At 49.6% G+C, this 18584-nt stretch overlaps 6 protein-coding genes across 6 annotated transcripts; 1 reads left to right on the top strand and 5 right to left on the bottom strand.

Moving 5' to 3' along the window:
* Positions 1–365: 365 nt before the first annotated feature.
* On the bottom strand, positions 366–3193 carry MAA_09502 (heat-labile enterotoxin IIB, A chain; the record flags this gene model as incomplete). The annotated part of the gene is made up of 5 exons (XM_007827500.1): positions 366–517; positions 575–982; positions 1078–1443; positions 1555–1881; positions 2311–3193. 5 exons carry the CDS (start codon positions 3191–3193, stop codon positions 366–368), a joined length of 2136 nt encoding a protein of 711 aa, XP_007825691.1.
* Positions 3194–5780: 2587 nt separating this feature from the next.
* Positions 5781–6543, bottom strand: MAA_11055 (uncharacterized protein; the record flags this gene model as incomplete). The annotated part of the gene is made up of 3 exons (XM_011413021.1): positions 5781–6202; positions 6279–6445; positions 6491–6543. The coding sequence occupies 3 exons, from the start codon at positions 6541–6543 to the stop codon at positions 5781–5783; spliced, it is 642 nt and encodes a 213-aa protein (XP_011411323.1).
* Positions 6544–7292: 749 nt separating this feature from the next.
* MAA_09501 (methyltransferase) lies at positions 7293–8051 on the top strand (the record flags this gene model as incomplete). The annotated part of the gene is made up of 1 exon (XM_007827499.2): positions 7293–8051. The coding sequence occupies one exon, from the start codon at positions 7293–7295 to the stop codon at positions 8049–8051; it is 759 nt and encodes a 252-aa protein (XP_007825690.2).
* Positions 8052–10985: 2934 nt separating this feature from the next.
* Positions 10986–12082, bottom strand: MAA_09500 (capsule polysaccharide biosynthesis protein; the record flags this gene model as incomplete). The annotated part of the gene is made up of 2 exons (XM_007827498.1): positions 10986–11819; positions 11891–12082. 2 exons carry the CDS (start codon positions 12080–12082, stop codon positions 10986–10988), a joined length of 1026 nt encoding a protein of 341 aa, XP_007825689.1.
* Positions 12083–13162: 1080 nt separating this feature from the next.
* Positions 13163–14367, bottom strand: MAA_11054 (Argonaute/Dicer protein, PAZ; the record flags this gene model as incomplete). Its single annotated transcript, XM_011413020.1, has 3 exons — positions 13163–13577; positions 13640–14111; positions 14193–14367. 3 exons carry the CDS (start codon positions 14365–14367, stop codon positions 13163–13165), a joined length of 1062 nt encoding a protein of 353 aa, XP_011411322.1.
* A 1535-nt stretch (positions 14368–15902) lies between these two features.
* Positions 15903–17656, bottom strand: MAA_09499 (Cytochrome P450 CYP5321A1; the record flags this gene model as incomplete). Its single annotated transcript, XM_007827497.1, has 5 exons — positions 15903–16537; positions 16587–17198; positions 17263–17322; positions 17385–17535; positions 17594–17656. The coding sequence occupies 5 exons, from the start codon at positions 17654–17656 to the stop codon at positions 15903–15905; spliced, it is 1521 nt and encodes a 506-aa protein (XP_007825688.1).
* Between the last annotated feature and the right edge of the window lie 928 nt (positions 17657–18584).

The following is an 18584-nucleotide window of genomic DNA, read 5'->3' as shown; positions in this document are numbered from 1 at the left end:
GATTCACGAATCTTTCCAGCACTAAAGTTAAATACTCTCTCGCACAAATTTTCTATTCTTTGCTGCGGTCTTGAACCGACAACAAGTAGCGTGATCAAAATAATACTCTCTCCAAATCAATTCGGTCTCAACAGAAAAACTTCAAAAACATCCATCTCTGGTTACGGCGCTCACCAACATGTCGACTTGCATTGCTGGTTGTGCTTAAGCCATGGCTATCGAGCACACTACCACCCGAGTCTTTGTTGACGAAGAGCCTCAAGCACGAGACCATGTTGCAACGAAAGGAAATTCTGTGTGCTGATAGAAGCTGTCATGAGGAACGGCTGAGGAACGGTCCTAGAAGTGCGACACTTTGCCAAGCTTTACTTCTTTGCTTCCCACCCCGTAAAACCTACCTCACCAACCCAAACCGAAGTAAAGCCGCTGCTGCTCGACATCTTTGTATCTAGATCCTTGTATCGGTCAAATACGGCCTGCTTCCCGGACTTTGCACATCGCCCCAATAACTGAATGCCTGAATCACAAACAGGTTAGTTATGTAGGGTCAAGGATACGATTATATCAGACGTACTATCAATATAGATCTGGTCGGTTCCTGTCCAGATGTCAATAAGCTTGACTTGATCAACGGAAATAACCTTTTTGCCAAACACGGTATCAAGGTTAATGTCAATAGTAGCTCGGTGATCTCTGTTAGGGTTCTCTGCCAACGTGGTCTTGGGCCCATCAAAGTCGAATTTCACTTGGATAAGGCCGTCAGTTCCCGCCCATGCGGCGTCGACCAGGTGAAAGGCGACCTTTAACTCGTCAAACTCGTAGCAGGGAGGCCTCCAGCTCCAGTCCTGGGCTTCGATGGCGCCCTGCCAGATCGTGCCGTAGCTTTCCTTTTCCGCCTTGACCCACTGATTGATAGACTCCCATTTATGGTCAATCAAGGCCTCGGTGGGCGAGCCGGCGCACTTGGCCGTTACTTTGATGCCTAGAGAAAAGTCGCGAGGGGCGCCGTGTTAGCTTGGGAACTTGGCTTGCGTTACAACCGTCAAGAATGACTCGCGTCGGAATGGGAAGGCATACTCTGTAGTTTGATCTGATCACCCGCGGCGCTTCGAAGCTCTAGTCCTGTGATGTCGCTGGCGCCTGTGAAGGTGGACGGCCCGTTCAACGAGGACATTGGGATCTTTTCGGTGTGTCGCCATCCGCGGTTCATGTCTTGACCCATATGGATCGTGTGGGAGGTTTTGCCGATAAATTCTCCTAGAATAATGAGATCAAGCGCGTCGTCGGTCCCGGCCCACGCTCTGTCTCTCAGCTGAATTTCTAGTTCCAGACGGTCAATTTGCTCGCAACGCGTGGTGCCCCAGTCTTCTGGCTTGATTTCGCCAGACCAGATAGTATTCCATTCTTTTGCCGACATTTTCTGATTCAAACCAGCAAATTTGTCTACGGACATGTAGTGCTGTGAAAGGGCACACCTCGCTCGGAGCCGCAAACCTGGCAAAACGGCTTGTTAGCATGCCAATTATTGTTAGAGATTCGAAAGAGGTGACGCACCTTGTACCCATAACTCATCCTTTCCACTCCACAGTTCGAGCCCCTTGATGCTCTTGAACGAGATGGTCTCTGCGTTGAATTCCTCCTTGAGATTTATATGCTGGGTGTGGTGCCATCCTCGGTCCACGTCGCTCCCGAGGCGGATCGGCTCTGATGCCGACTTGGCAAACTTTCCGTGAAGAACAAGATCCAACTGGTGGTCGGTGCCAGCCCAGCGCTCATCAGCCAACAGAAAATCGACATCAATATATTCGAGGTTGCAGGCCGACGGCTCAGCAGGAGTCTCCTCGGGACGCTCGACCTGCGGTCCATCCCCGCCTTGGTTGGCTGTGGAAGTTAGGCAACATGTTCTTGTGTCAAGTAATTCTTTTCTGTTCGGCCGTGTTTCACTTACCGTTTGCCTTAGCCTTCTTTCTGAAACTTGAAAGTATTTTGCAGCAACCATGTTTGCTCGCCGTTGCTTATAAACTGTCAACTCAAAACCCTAATCACTGGTGTTATACAAAATTGCCTACCTCTTTGGTCCAGCCTCCGCACCTTTGACCCGAACCCAGAGAGGGAGGGACATCCAAGAGCAACTGGTTCGATATTGAATAGTTCTTGCACAGCCTGGTTAGCGCCGGGAAACAGCCTTTCCAATTCTTGGGCGCCCATATCGATATAGGTCTGTATCAGTGCACCGACTTTATTGATAGTTGTTAGCAAGAATGCTACATGGCGGAGCGATGCCCCGAAGTGTCTTCCAAGGGCTCTTACTTTGCGCATCTTCAGCTTCCGGGGTTGCAGGATGGTCCGGTCCGGGAATATCCTCATTAGGGTCATATTCCCTCCAGGTAGGCGGAAATTCGCCAAATAGTTCGAATATGCCGTCGGTTTGGTCCATCCATATATCCACTGCATTATATAGGCGGCGTTGTGCGCCGGCCTCACCGCTGCTATCCGAATCCGATTCACTACCGCTGCTATCCGAATCCGATTCACTACCGCTGCTATCCGAATCCGATTCACTACCGCTGCTATCCGAATCCGATTCGCCGGCTAACACACGGGGGAAGTCGGTACTAACGCGACATAGATGGGCATATTGCCCCCGCTCATATAATTCGGCATCGTATTCCGGATTATTAATCCAACTTGATTCATCAACTCTATTATTGTCGGTAGCTCTCATTCGTGTGTATCTTCGTACTTGTCTCCAATGGAGACCTGCCAGAGCCATCACTTCAGACTCGGCGTCGTCATTGTCCAGGATGTTTGGTGTTGCACGAAGTTCGTAAAGCCAGTCGCCATAATTTTCTGCTGTAGCCCGTCGTTGGGCTGCCGAAACATACGCGGTCCGAAAGACAAAACCAGCATCGTCAAATTCGTCCAGGCCGCAGCCATTTGGACCAGCGGTGTAGTGCCGGGTCAGATCGAAAGATGGGTCATAGTTTTCCCAGCCGTCACCTTGAGGCCGGAATCCCCCAGCAGCACGAATCTCTCGCGGGGATCTGCTATCCCCGCGCCAGACGAAGCCACCAGGAGGCGGAGGGGTTTGTCTACCGACAATGCTCTCCTTTGACAGGGTCCTGGCATAGCCAGAACCGAGGCAAGAGAGCCATAAAACCTCGCCCAACGTAAAAAAGTTAGTCCAACGCATACTCGCGGCGGACTGTTGAGATGAGGTTTAATACTTGAAAACTGTTTGATGAGCGCTACATGGTAAAATGCGTTCTAAAGGGCATTATAAATAGTAAATTCTGATAGCATTAAGACAATCCCTAAATTTACATTACGTATTGATAAATAAAGGAGTAATTTCAGTTTTCAATGCAAGCACAGCTAGACATTCGACATGTTTATGCTGCCAAGCCATGAGCAGAGTATTGCATGATAATGCAGTATAACCCCTGTATAATTAACCACCTGTAACTTCACAGGGGGATATACAGCTAATTAAGAGCAAAGGTTAATTGAGGAAGATAAGGGGAGTAAATACCTAACTTTTTTTGAGAAAAAGTAAGCTAGGTAGTATACCTTACTATTACTTTTACTAGGACTCTACTAAATCACTTAATAAGCCTTAACTTTTAGTAGCTGGATTGCTGATATTATAAGGCCTCTATGCTCTATTAGCTTTTATTAACCTTGTTCGGTCACGGGTGGTTAATTAAACAGGGGTTATATTGTACATAATTTAAGTAGCGGAAAAGTTTCGAACGGTGGGGAAGCGTTTAGTCTTAATCGTACGAAGTTGTAAGTCGCGGAAGAGCGCGGGACAGCCGAGTCTGGACCCCCTTCACTATAAATGGGGCGTAGCATGATTCGGCGGCCTGAATCTTACGCGGGCCTGAATTTTACCACTTTTGATTCGCCCAATGTTTCCCGTCCCACTTGTACTTCCTATCAATCGATGAATGTTGAAGCCAGAGCCACCGCTCAAGCTGGCGCCTGCACGTGGGCTGCCGGGTTGCTGGGTATGTAATGCTTGGCGCGCACCTAGACGCGGCCAACAAACCCTGAACCGCCGGAACGAGGGGGCGGGTCGCCAGCTTCACTACCAGCTCCTAATTCCCACAACCTTGTCAACAACAGGGGCGGGCAATCGCTGGCGCAGCTGGCCTCTACAAACATTGGTATTGAGGGATCTACACTTCCCAATTTATGCCTCGGATCCATGGTAGCAGATCCTTCGGTTATTCCGACGGATAAGCTTCAATTTGTCATATTTTATGCGTCGTCTATGCAGCATATTGGTTCCTTCTATAACTATACAATGCTAGCAACACAGAATCCTGTATCCATGCCACCGCTGTGTGTCAAAGGCCAGTCACTGAAACAATTGTCCAGGTCCAAGATCCTAATTTTAATCTTATTATGCCCTGTTGCAAGTCACGCGAGATGTGGATTATGGGACGATATAGAACTTGGCATGGGCCTACCTAACTACTACCGCTTATGCGTCGCCCTTTCAAGTGCCGAAAAATGGATGAAATAAAGTTATGTTCTCGATTAAACTAGCCGTGGGATACAGCGAGTCAGTTACTTACGCTATACCCTTACTGTTTAGGTTTTACCTTTCCTTGATTGTATTAAAAAGCTATACGATATTTGACTAATTGCATTAATTACCAAGAGATTACACTCTACATGCATTTATATATTAATATTAGGCAAGTTTTATGGAATACTTAGTAAGCACTAAATCAAGTATATATATTTAGTAAACTGCCTAACTCTCTATATTCTTTAACTCTCTACTCTTTAATTTATTCACTCAATATATATATATACTACAAGCTACTTATTACAGCATTTATTAAGATGAAGTATCTAAGCATTCTTTTTACTGCTTCCGCTGGACTGGTTATAGCCATGCCAGCCATACCAACCCAAGAGTGTACATGTGCACAAAGCGACTTTGAAAAAGCCCTTCAGGACCTTTGCGACGCGAAATTTGGTCCGGCAAATAGGGTCTTCTGTGACATTGACCGAAAGACTTGCGAGGACCATGGCAAGAAAGAGCATTATCAATTGTTCTACTGCATGAAAGTTATCAGGGCTTATTGTGAAAATGATAACTACTGCGGTGATGGATTTCAATGCTCTTTGAAGGGTGATAGTAACGATAATAATTGTCTGCCAAAAGCCGAATAAGATATGCTTAAAAAGTTCTAATATCCTTAATGCCAACTTAAGATATTAAGCTAATCGCTTTGACTGCCAGGACCTACTAAAGTTATGTCTAGAAGCGAGTCGTAATGAACGGTATCGCTAAGACAACCGTCTGCAAGGACAGGGACGGTGCTTGGCCCAATATTTGCGTAGCTATTAGCTGTTAGAACAAGCTGGACTAGACCGATAGTAAAAATTGACTGAAAACGTTACAGACTTAGAGAAAGGTGCTCAAAGATATTCTAAGAATTCGTTTACAAGTTTTTTCTGGCCTGATATATTCTTTTTGTGACTTCCCGGTTCTCAAGTTTAGGTACGACTAATAATAAATCACATCAAGTTTGTACAATCGGCCCTACCTCTTTACACTATCTGTTTTTAGACAGAAGTCGATCAATCGAAATAACTTCCTTTCTGAAGCATTTCCTGTGCAAATTGGAAGCCCGCCACCACCGCATCTGGCCCAGTCCGTCCTTTTGCCAAACTCGCCGCAATTGCCGCTGGACGGAGCTTGTCAATGTCGAAACCACGGCTTTAAAAATTCGACGAGGCCTTACAGAGGATAGAGTAGCTCATGCCCAAGACGCCTTTCGAATTCTCACAACGCAATCGCTCCACGACGGGTTCCCCAGCGCCGCAGAGCACGAAATGGAGTGCAGTCGTCTGCTCGGGCTCGTCAAAATCTCTCTCTTCACAATGACATACCTGGGCCCGAGGCTCTGCAACTTTTTCCCCAGTGCCACGATGCCTTGTATGCCGGTCGGAAAACCGGCTTCAATGGACGCCCCTTCCAACAGGGCCATGACTTCGCCAACAGTGGCGGAAAGAATGGTGATGGATGGCAGAACATGCTCTATGAGCGCCACAAGCACTCCGTTTGGTATTTCCTGTCCCGTTTTCAAGAAGGGCTCCATATCGAGAACGCATGCCATCCTTGGCCATTGCCTCCAGATGTCAGATATGGCCTGAACAGAGGCAATGGACGGCATGGCGCCTTGGCACACATTCGTGTCGTTAGTATTCGCGTCCTTGACTTTGATTCGAGTTGGCGAGAGGTGAAGCCGACGGACCAATCTTGACAACATTGCAGTCGCTGTTTTGGAGAGCAGATCGAAGCTCGGCGAGGAGCGCCTTCGGTTCTGTCTGAGCATGGCAACGCTTAGAATTCAAGCCCGAGGAAATGACTTGGCATGGGATCTGAAGCGTAGCCAATACTTTTTGGTCCGTTTTCAATCCCCTGCGCCCGTTAGCTTGTTGATGCCGAGGGGGAAGATAGACGCACGCGTTTGGTAGGTCGTCGAAACATCCAAGAACGAGGACCTGTGGTGATTCCATGTTGCTTCCTGCAAAATAGCCACACGCCACAAATAATCCAACATGCTACCTTCTTGGTAGGGGAGAGCTGGCTCGTGGTTATAGTTCGCTTGCTATTAAGAGCTCGTCAGTGATTTTGTCCAAGTTGGGATAACTTGTTGGATCTGCAATTCAATAAATTAATATCCAAAGGTTCTTGTGGCCAGGTCCAGCTTATAGCGAATTCTATACTTCTTTAAACAGGCCGTATATAGGGTATTATAAGCGTAAACCTTTAAGCGGGGTTACGGGAAAACAAATAGTGCCGGAGCGCAGCCCAACTACTAGTTGCAATTACACCTTAAAGTACTCTCCCCTGGCTACTTATAAGGTTAAGACTTATTTAGTCGGCTAATAGCTGACTTTATACTACTACTAGCAGGCTGTATATTATATAACTTATACTGATTTTTATAAGGTATTAATCAGCTATATATTATTAAAATTAGGTAGCAGCTACCTGCCAGGCAGCTGCTGCAGTACCCCACATACGGTACAATCAGGGTAGGCGTGATATGCGACACATAAGCATAGCCCCCACCTTGCGCTTATTACACAAGCAAACAGGGCATCAAATACGGAAATACAACACAAAAAAACAGGCACTTATAGACCCCTCAACAGAGTTTCTCAAGAAATATATAATATACTGTTAATACCCCTGTAATTTACCCCCTCAAACCGAAGCCATCAGCTTCCTCAACAACAGGCAGCCATCACTAACCCCCAAAATGTGCATCTACAACACCGCCCACCAGCAGTGTCCGCCCACAAACCACATCACAGCTATCGCCTCGTCGCCCTCCAGACCCCCAGCCCCAGCCGAGCCCGACTTCGGCCTCGACTCCCCCCTCGGCCTGCTGTCCTCCTTGGCCGCCGCCCCGCTGTACCTGCACGCGACGCTCAGGGGCAAACCCAAGGCATGGGACGACATCCTCGGCGCCCTTCCCACGCCGCTGCTCCTCAGGCCCACGCTCGACGTCGGATGCGGCCGCGGCATTGTGCTCCTCAAAACAGCCCGGCGCAAGAAGAACCTCGCGTCGTCGTCGTCGTCGTCGTCACCGCCGCCGCCGCCGGCCGTGGCCCCAGCCTACGGGATCGACATCTTCCGCACCGCCGACCAGACCGGCAATACCCCCCGGGCGACGTATAAGAACGCCGCGGCCATGGACGTCCTCGACCTGACGGTCCTGCACACTGCAAGCTTCACCGAGACGTTTCCCTTTGCAGACGGCGTGTTTGGCCTGGTGACGGCCAGTCTGTCGATACACAACGCCCAGAGGGAGGGGAGAGTCTTTGCCGTCAAGGAGATGGCAAGGGTATGTGCGCCGGGGGGCAGGGTTATTATTGTAGATTTGTACGGGTATTTCAAGCAGCATAGGAGGGCATTAGAGGAAAGTGGCATGAGGGACATACGTGTTTCGCTTTTAGGCTTTGGCATGATATATGGGATTCTGCCGTGCCAGTTATTAACTGCTATAAAGCCTTAGTAATATATTTAGTGTGTGTATATGAAAGAACGGTGGAATCCGCTGGAGGTTTGAGACCCAAAAATGGTACAAGGGCGGGGCTCACTATTGCCCAAAAAAGGAAGGGGAAAATTTGTATGTATGTACTCGTACGTACTAATTGTTTTCGCACAGATAATACAATATCTAGATCTTCAAGTCTTTTTATACGTTCCCCAAAATTCCTCAATATCCATGCTTATATTACGCAAGATACTACCTCCTTGTATAGCATCAAATACCTCCTCTCCCACACCTGCGTATTCCATAATATTTCCACTCTTATTACCAGATCCTGCAAAGTGCAACGCAAAGTCGCCGCGTCGAGCTATCCAATAAGCTATATCACTTGCGTCTGAGCGATTTACAAAGTCCTCAGCAGTATCTCCTCTGTAATTGTTGATCCAATGCTGTGGAATATATACCACATTCTCTTTATATTTATCCTCTTTAAGAAGGAGCTCCATCGCAGTCTGCTCGTGGAATGGAAGATCAACACCAGGCTTGAACGTTCGGAATGCAAGTACGTCGCTTAGAAACTTGACGCTCCATTCGCATACGCGTATAATAAAAACGCCTGCCATAAGGCCGTTGTGGTCATTTGTTATAAGCAAGTTGATGTCTGGACCTTGCGAAGTATCTGTGGTTTTATTATTGCTTCCTATTTCTTCGGCAATAAAGGATGCAGGACTGCGACAGTAATCGAGTATAACCGTATCGCGATCGGCCCAAAATATCCATTCGAGGCGCTCCTGGGGTGACTTTACCAGCTCGTTTAGTATTAGTAACTGAAGAAACGCTTGCTTATTCCACATGTAGTCAATAATAGCGGTAGATAAAATATGTAACTGTGTGCCGTGAATAATATTATGTAGTAGATGTGACCTGATGCTTTGTTGATAGAATGTCTCGGGATTATTAGGATCAGAAAAGTGAGCTGTTGCCGTCGCAATTCGAGTGTCCAATAATGAGTCTTTGCATTGCTGCCGCATTAACATGGCCTTTTGAGACAGATTTGTCGAGGCTGTAATAGAATCCATAAAACTGCTATTACCATACATTTGTAAAAAATGGCTTGGTGAGGGATAGCTTTGTAGAGAATGCCGATGTGAAGAAACAGCTTTAAGCCATGAAGAATTGCGATGTAGCTTGCGAGAAGAAAGACAAAATGTTAAAAGTATTATTATAGCCGCGATGCACATGCCAAGTTTGGTCCATATTCGGGCACTTATCATGACCATGAACCGGCTACACTGGTTGTACTTGGCCGACTGTAGAGAAGCCGCCATCATGGGCAGAACTGGAAGGGCAGTAGCCTAGCGGCGCGGTGTGCTATAGGGGAAAGTCAGTCTTTCTATTCTAGACGAATACATCTCTAGTTGTATCAATCGGCGTTTAGTTGGTCCTTACCAGTAGCAAGTTCAAACACACCTAGTCAAAAAATAAACAGCCATGTATAATGCTAGTAGTAAGGATACTAGAAATATGAGGATGTAAATAGCAACCTTGAAAATTTATCTCTAAAGTATTAAGGTCTATATAGAAAGAACAAGTTCCGCAGGCTACTTGACCTGGATTGCCTGGCTAACATGGGTTGTCATCTATCTAGTCTTGGTCTTGCGAGTCATTCAGCGTCATACGATGCTATTACAGGGGGGTATTTGGGGAGCGGCTTGATAATTTTGCATAAAAAATTAAAGTAGCTGGAACGTGGCATGTCCTTGTTGTCGGGGCCAGTTGAATGACTCGGGCAAGATGGGCCCTGCTCGCTAACCGCTCTGTATCGCCTAGCACCCAGCTAGAGATATTGTGTTTTGCTACACCACCACATGACGGTATATTCCGAGTGGTGCCCGGCGAGCTCCTAAGCGAGCTATGGCCTCATGGTTGCGCCCTTGATCGCCAAAAAGTAGTTAAGTTAATTATAGTTACTGCAGCAGGCTGCATGCATGTATTAGGACCAGTGACATTATCTCTTTGGCTGCGATTTGGCTCGTGGGGCCCCCACCCCCTTATAGGCTACGAGTAACCGTCTGAGTATAATATTGGTCAGGCAGACAGACAATTAGTTTATATAGTAATTTATACCTAACCGGATAGTACTTTTCTTATTTACTAATTTTATAGTAAATAAATATACTATTTATCCGTCAACGTCCGATTAGTCTGAACCCCTGGCAAAGTGTCTCCACAAGCCAAATCACAGTCAAAGAGATCCAACGCTAGGTGGCGAGCACTGGGGCCACCGACCCGGTGGGCAAGAGGGGCGCTGGGGGCTTTTTGAAGCTGGCCCATAACATCGCGAGCCTCGAGGTTGATATGAGGAACACAACACTGCCAGTTGCTATCACGACTTCGAAATAGGGTAACTGCGCCGTTGCTTGATGCAACGTCGCGTCGCGGGATTGTATTATCAACGACTCCTGGTCTCAAGAAGGGCGAGCAGTAGGGCCACCGACCCGGTGCCTCTAATTCCCACTAGCCCGGTGGGCAAAAGAGGGGCTTTCTGAAGCTGGCTACTTATTGGCAATTAAGTGGGGTTTTATTTTCTACTTAATTATAAAATTATCTTACTTCGACCCCTGAAGGTTGCAATCGGCAACTTACTTGTGTTGGGCTTCTTGGCACTTTTGCCTGTATTGTTATTGGTCTGTTCTTAGTGTATAATAGTTTATAAATAGCTGTAAGTAATATTAGTAAATAAGCGGTTATAATGCTTATATAAGATATATATATAAAAGTAAGAACTTATAATTAGTTATTTATAGTAGGGTATATGTTAAGTCGCTAACACATGACCTCTGTCAACTCGACGCCCTATATTATCCTCCAAAATCAATCCAAGGAACTCAATCTTTCCAAGATGAGATGTAGCAGCAACTAGATAGTTGTATGACTGATGGAACGTTTCAGAAGCTAGCCCAAAGAGAAACGACCCAGCGCCCCATCTTCACCACCATCAAACCAACCGTGCAGATCATTCATGGCAGCAAAGTGTCGCGCATACTCCAAGCCTCTCCTGCGTTCCTTCTCGGTCCGTTCCCACGTCCACTCGGACGTCTGGACGTCACCGAGTTCGTCGGCACCGACGATATCCCCCGGCGTAGAGCTTCCGCCATTGTCGGCCAAAGTCCACCCCCCAGGACGCTCCGGCAAAAGGCCGCTCGCCCCGAGCATAATAGCTGGGTGGATAGTGAGCCGGCCAAGCTTAAACACGTACGAGGTGACGGCGGTGGCGAAAATCTTCTTTTCCCAGTCCTGGGGTTTTCCGGGGCTGGATCTCGTCTGGCCGCAATTGTGGATGTCCCAGGACCGCGGCAGCACGGCTCCCTTCTCGACAAAGTGTGTGGCTATATATAGCCACTTTCTGTCCCAGGACAAGATGCGGGACCACATCTCGTACTTTTGGAAGGGCTTGATCTCCCTCTTGAACGAACAGTGGACGCCGCCTATGCCAATATTGAAGGAGCCTCGGGCGGGCTTGGACGGATTGGACGGGTCCATGACCAGGCGCGTCTTGGCATTGCTCGCGGCCAGATGGCCGGCGCGGGCGACGAGATGAGAGACGAGATGCGAGCGACTGATGTCGAGGTCGGCGAGGTAGGTCGAGTTTGACTTGTGCAGACGGTAGTCAATCTCGCCTATGGAGGCGTGCGACTCGCTGATGATGGGGTGGAAGAGCTTGTCGGGCGTGTGGGCATGGAATTCGCGAACGAACAAGTGCAAGATCATGGCATACCATATCCGGACCTGCGTGGGGGGAGAAATGTCAGTTTTTTGCCCTTGCTTCGCAGATTTTGTGTGCACATCTATATCCATACATTCCAGGCAAAAGGCAGGCTCTTCCAGTTCAGGGCCAAGAGCACAGTGGCCAGGATGCGGCTGTAGCTGCCTGGGCCTGTGTAGAAACTCGTGATGGCCTCAAACGCATTGAATCTGTGTAGCGCGAATGCCAAGGCGGGAAGCAATCCCAGCAAGGCCATCCGGGCCCACGCCGCGGCTGGATTGTGCATGATTGAAGAGAATGGCGACAAGATGTTGTTGTGAGAGCTCTCGGAGAGAAGATGGCTAAGATTTTATTTCCTCGGGGAGGGCGCCGACAGAGAAATATTCTGTCAATGTCTCTTTGCTACGAGAGGAGTTCTCAGGTACCGGAATACACAAGGCAGGGAAAGAACGAACCAGGCCCGTGTGACATGGTACTGCCTCAAACCGACAACGACCCGCATATTGGGGCCTGAAAGCATCAGCAAGTCACCCTCCATTCCACATGCAAGGACGGGGCATCAACCATGGTTAAATTGCGTGGATGCACGATAGCTTGACGTGTCGCAAGGCACCGAGTTACGACCTAGGTGCAGAGTGCCATCAGCCTTGAGGCATGGCAATCGAATAGGAATTGGGAAATTGCCAGGTACCCAAGCACGGAGTACTCCGTACCTAGACATTAATTGAGGGGTCGGCGGCTGCACTTGCGAGACAACACTGAACAGACCAGACGCCTCAAGTGCTGCTAATTGGGCCAGACCACAGGCCTGGGGGTCAAGATGCACAAGCTCAGTGGATGATTTCCGGCCAGGCGTCTTCGCCATTTCTCACCAGCCCTGTATGTTCAATGCTGTGCGTCAACGTGCCTTTTTTTTTGTCTTGGTTCTCAAATGTAACCATCACGCCCAACAAAAAAAAAAGAATCTCCTCCATCAGCAGCTCAGCCACCCCCAACTTGAAATGCTTCAGACAAATCTGCATCAGCTCCTCCGTACTTCTGCTACCAACACATCTACCCACCTAGGTAGGTATTACCTAGCACTTGAGTCATCTTGCGGAGAAGTAAGAACTGACGTTGATTGTCTTCTGAGTCTTCTCTTGGTGCCATGAGGGCGAGTCCAGCACCCAATACAAGCGACAAGGCCATCTCCATTCCCGGCACTCCTCCCATCCGCCTTGAGGGTGATGGCATCTACAAGACATTGGGTCTTTCAAAAGTAATCAAATCTATTCAGCGATGACGAACTTTATATTGTGCGTGCAAAGGTCCCTGCCAAAATCCTCACACTACGACACTCTCCTACCATCAATGCAGCATCGCCACCTCACACGGCAGACACAGAGTGTTTGCGATGTGCAATGTGAGACACTGTCGAGTAGTCTTCACGGTATACTTGCTCCTCGTGAATGCCACCAAACGACACCGTAAACCCCCGGCTGGTAAAGTTGTTGGACAGCTGGAACTCCCCATCACTTGCCCCCGATGGCTTCCTCGACTTCTCTGCCGAGTGCTCGCCCCTAAGCCTGTACCAATACTCCCGGATCTGCAAAGCACCCGGCCACGACGGTAGGTGCAATTTCCACAGGCGCCCGAATAGCGGCCAGCAAATGGGAAGACAGGCGCAGATGATGCCCGTGCCACAGTGCACCGATGTCCACAGCTGCGTCCTGGAAAAAGAAGGCTGGCGGCTTCCTGGGATATATCCGAAGCTAGTCTTGAGCAAGCCGGATACGATGACGCTTTTTACTCATGTTTAGTCTTGGTTGGGGGGTTATACAGAAGTCGAAGCACGTTTACTCACAATGCACCTAGGAGAAACACTGACCCCACGGCAACTTTTTGCTTCAGGCCGAGCTGCAGTCCGAGAACGACCTTTATGGGCAACAGCAGGATCAGAGTATCGATTAGGGCCTCGCATACGCCGCTGGCGAACCAGTAGATGTTGAAATTGAAGCAGTACCGCGGGTCGGACAGGCTATTGATCCATACGTATTCCATGGGAACGCAGTTGGTCAAGTCGGCGACTGTGCATCCTACCCAGAAGCCTACCACGAGCACAGAGAGTACCATGACGATTCGGCGGAATCGCTCGTCCACTGAGAAGAGCCGGTTATACATGAGCAGGATGGAGAGCTTTGTCGTCGACGTTATGGCAAAATATATGACCGTCGTAGCCCAGCTCAGCTTGGTGTACAAGACGTCCTCGGGGGCGTATTCGTGGGTATCAGTCACGACGGTGGCCGTCTCAGGGCCCGTAGGATTGCCGGTGATTGCTGGGAGAAGTGTTAATCTTCATGTTGCTCAGGAGTTGTGGTGATGGATGGTTTGGAGGACAAGGGGAGGGTTTTCCAAACCACATATAGCCAGAATGTCCGTCGCAATCATGGCAATCAGCGACACCACGATGAGCCAGTCGTCCCATTGCAACTTGGCTTTCCTGGAATGGCGCGCGTAAAAGCGCGCGACGACGGCCACGATTGCCAGCACGGCCATGACGGCTCCCACGCTTAGATTTACAATTTCATCCATTGTAGGCGGATATCTTGGGGACCGTGTCTTGCGAGGCAACTCGTGGGCTTGACGAGGACATATCATCCACAAACTCATCAGAGGAATAGTCTACTGCAGCCAGTCAACTGCTGGCTCTGAGTCTCATCTATAACTGGTCTTACAAGCGCCGCATCCCCCCATTACAGATGACACCAACCAGGGGAATCGCTGCGCCCCCAAAAACTACTCACTGAGACCTGGCGACAGAAAAGAACATCAATGATATGGTGTGCCTTCCAGAACCTCGTACAATCTAATCAAGGCTCAAGTCAAGGTACGGAGTACATCCCTGCCGCCGGGAGGCGCATCCAAAAGTAGCTGTAAAACGCCACACCTTCAAATCGCCATCAGCAACATCTATAGCAAATTTCTCTCCCTTGTAAGAATTTAGTTCACCCTCAAATAGACACGACTAGAACAGCAAATCACTCAAAAAACCTGTTTCATCCGGTGTTACCTCTACCACACTCTATGCGCAGCCTGCTTCACATCTCCTGCACGTCAATCTGGGAGCTTTGTACGGAGTATACGGGCGCAAATTGCAATCCTCACCGAACCCACAACTCTGCAGGCTACCGCACATGGCTAGTTGCTGACCGCTCGCCAAGAAGCTTATCCAGGTCTCGGGGAGCGTGGTTTCCAACGAATAAAAGGCCATAGGTTGAAGCGTCGATCCATCGCCCTGGTCTTGGTATACATGAATGCTACGCTGACTGCCTGCCAGCACCTGAGTCTCGCTGAAACAAACGTCGAAAGCACTCTTGCGGATGGGAGCCTATAAGTGTACATTCCTGTGCTGACAGCCCCCACTGTCCATGTTGTTTCTTTGGAGGAGTGAATGCCCAGGCCTCTGGATGCTTTTGCCTGTAGTCGATGCCACGGGCGGGAGGTTCAGCTCCTGCTTTCGAGGCAGATTCAGAAAGTTGATGTAAGAGATCAGCGGAGGGGCGATTTCGAAAATACATGGGTAGTGGTTTGGGTCGAGATGGTGAGAGTTGCATCGCGCGTGTGATGGTTCCTTCAGGATGCTATTGCAGAGAAGACTTACACATGTATCGATGGGCCTCGTTGACATGCTAGCTTCCATGACTGCAGGGTCTGAGGCTGACTGGACGACGTCGAACAAGTTGGTGCCCGGTGGTGGCTGCTCGGTTCACGAGTTGAGATCCTCTTGGAGTAAATTGGGACAGCATGCAATTCACACATTCATGTCGCCAATCTATGGCATATTCCTCGAGCCCATATTCCTCGTCTAGAACACGTCTCATGTCAAACTGACATAATGCTATAGGGTAGGGATGGGTATCAGGTTCGCTTGTCACTTGAGAAGGAAGCACTTATCTAAACGGGAATTTGAAGGATCATGCACGGAATAGAAAACGTTCCAAATTACAGTGAAATATCAAGATTAAATCGTCATCTAAATAAGTGCAAAGCGTTCTCCATCTGAATGAATATCTAGAGCCCTACCGACCACATACACAAGCCTCATCTATTCAGCCCAAAAAACCCCGTCACTCCTCCACACGACCAACCTCACGAAACGTCAAATAAGGCCCGTCATGCACCGCAGAAAACATGTCACGAATATGAAACTCGTCCCCATTCCGACCCTGCTGCACTTCACACCCCAGCGACTCCTCGAAATCAAAGTGCCACAACGTCTTGGCCACAACAAGACTGGTCCCCAAGTAAGCGATACCCTTACCCAAGCACCCACGCGCGCCCAGCGAAAACGGCGCAAACGCCTCCCTATCCGCCTGCCCAGCCGCCGCGTCCAGCCAGCGCTCAGGCCTAAAAACAAACGGCTCAGGAAAGTACTCTTCGTTATGAAGCAAAGAGTACGTGTTGACACCGACATGCACCCCCCGCGGAATCACATGGCCGTCCACAACGAGCTTCCTCGCCTCGGCCCCGGGCCCAGACACCTCTTCCCGCCAGAGCGTGCCCGGAATCGCCGGCGACATGCGGAGCGTCTCGTCCAGGCACGCACGCAAGTAGACGCAGCTCGCGAGCGCCGCGCCGCTCCGGATATCCCCGTCTGCGGCGAACGCGGAGCGAATCTCGCGCCGGAGTCGCCCGTAGCACCGCGGGTTGCGGGCCAGGTAGAAGAATAAAGCGCTGAGCGTAGTCGACGTCGTGTCGCTGCCTGTATTCGTGTGAGAAAGGAACATGCGAATAAATGGCAAAACACTGACCGGCGAGCATGTGCCACACCGCTTCGGTCTGCACGTCACACACCCACTCCTTGTCGTCGTGGGGAATGGCCGATTTGGCAGACATGTAAAGAAGTTCCTGCTTGACGTGCGGGCCCTGCGCGAGACGGGCGAGGATGATCTTCTGCAGCGTCCGGAGGTAGCGCTTCCTGCTGATGACGGACCAGAGCGACTGTAGGGCCCATAGGCGCAGGGCCGCCAAGGACGGGAGCTGCATGCCGATGTTGAAGAAGAAGTTGGCCCGGGAGTATGACAGGACCCGGTGCGTCGGTTCGGTTTGCAGGTTGAGGGGGTATTTGAACAGGAGGTGGCCCATGACATCGACAAACAGATACTTGGTCTGGCTGGTCATGTTGACTGGGCTGCCGTCTGGACCGCAGTGCCTTTGTAGTTGTTGTATGAAGATGTCGATTTGCTGAATGAGGACGGGCTCGAATGCCTGAAGGGATTTCGGGGCCAGAGCCCGCCCGACGAGTTTGCGCTTTTTTTGGTGTAGGGATGGGTCGATGGCGTTGAAGAGGCCGTAGACGCCGGGTGCTCGCTGGGATATCAGGTACGCCCTGGATTTGGTGACGTTGTTGTTTTGGTAGATATCTGAGGTGTTGGTATTTCAGAAATTACATGTCCCGGGTTCAATGTGTTGGCGTGGTCAACTTACCTCGCAAAGCTTTGACTGAGCTAAAGACCAGTTTGTTAGGTCCATGCCTCACTACCGGGCCTAGAATTCATAGCCGTTAATACAACTTGCTGCTTCATCTTTTGGGCATGAAAAGAACCCACCATATCTGGCGTGGTCATCGAGCGTTCTCTCGTGAAGAACCGTATGGAAGGCATAGAAAGCGCCGTACAAATCGGAGAGCTTGGCTGTGAATGGCCCCGGATATTTACTCAGCGGATGGAGTAGAAGCCGGTAGAGAGCGAGGGACACAACCTTGTTTCAGTGTCAAAAGATTTACGCAATGGTAAGAGATATTATGATGTATACATACATATACGACGCCGAGGCCAGTGGCGTACACGGCGATCCTTAGGAGAGTTGCTTCCGGATACATGGTAACTCGTTTTTATCAAGTAAAAGACCGTAAAAGACGAAGGGAAAGCTGAACACGGGGAATGGTATAGAGTCATGGCAAAATAAATCACGTAAAAGGGCAGACATGTTTTCCGTGGAAACAGACTTCTTATCTCTTCCAAATACGTGATGTGTATACTGGCCAAACCACAGCGAATACACTCCCCACCATAGAATAATGGAAGCTCCCAGGCTCAGGATTGCCGGATAGTGCCTGGAACAGCCACAAATAGCAACATCAACGAGACGCGCAAGAAACACTCGTTTGCAGAGGAATCAGGAGCCTGGTTCAACAGCCTTCTCATCTTGCCATGTGCAGTGAGAACAATAACCCGATGATGGCCTCGGACGCCCAGGTCTTGTTGGCAGGCGGATCTAGCCCCCACTGAATAACCTCCTCCCCCTTGCATCACCAGCATGGGGCCCCGTGGTTTCACAGCGGAGATCTGACATGGACTGTGACCGCAATCGTAGTACAGAGTATTCCGTGCGCGTGGCGGGCCCTGCCGTACGACGGCGCCTACCACGCGACGATCGTCCTATGATCAAAGTATCCACGAAGCCATTTCGACAGTCCGATATAAGAGAGTTGGGGGCCAGGCAGAGTGTCCCAACCTACCAGCCCCTTAAACCCCTTAAGCGCCACCATCTGCACATCCTACCCAAAACATTTTCCCTGCCGTCTGACCAATCTGACAAGTCTGACAGTGCAAAAGTATCGCGAAAAACGACATCAATATGAACTGAGGTATTTGTTTTGCTGCCAATGCTGACCATATGAGCATGCTCGTATCGTGCGGGTACGGGGTAGTAGGCGTGGAGATTGCGGCCGGCTGATGCTTACATGCATACATGTACAACCAGTTGACACCCCAGTACCTTGGGCAGCAGCGACTGGCCTCGTGTTG

The sequence above is a fragment of the Metarhizium robertsii genome (assembly GCF_000187425.2).
Source record: "Metarhizium robertsii ARSEF 23 chromosome Unknown MAA_Scf_4, whole genome shotgun sequence".
In the NCBI taxonomy this organism is placed as follows: domain Eukaryota; kingdom Fungi; phylum Ascomycota; class Sordariomycetes; order Hypocreales; family Clavicipitaceae; genus Metarhizium; species Metarhizium robertsii.
This window is presented reverse-complemented; position numbering and strand designations above follow the sequence as displayed.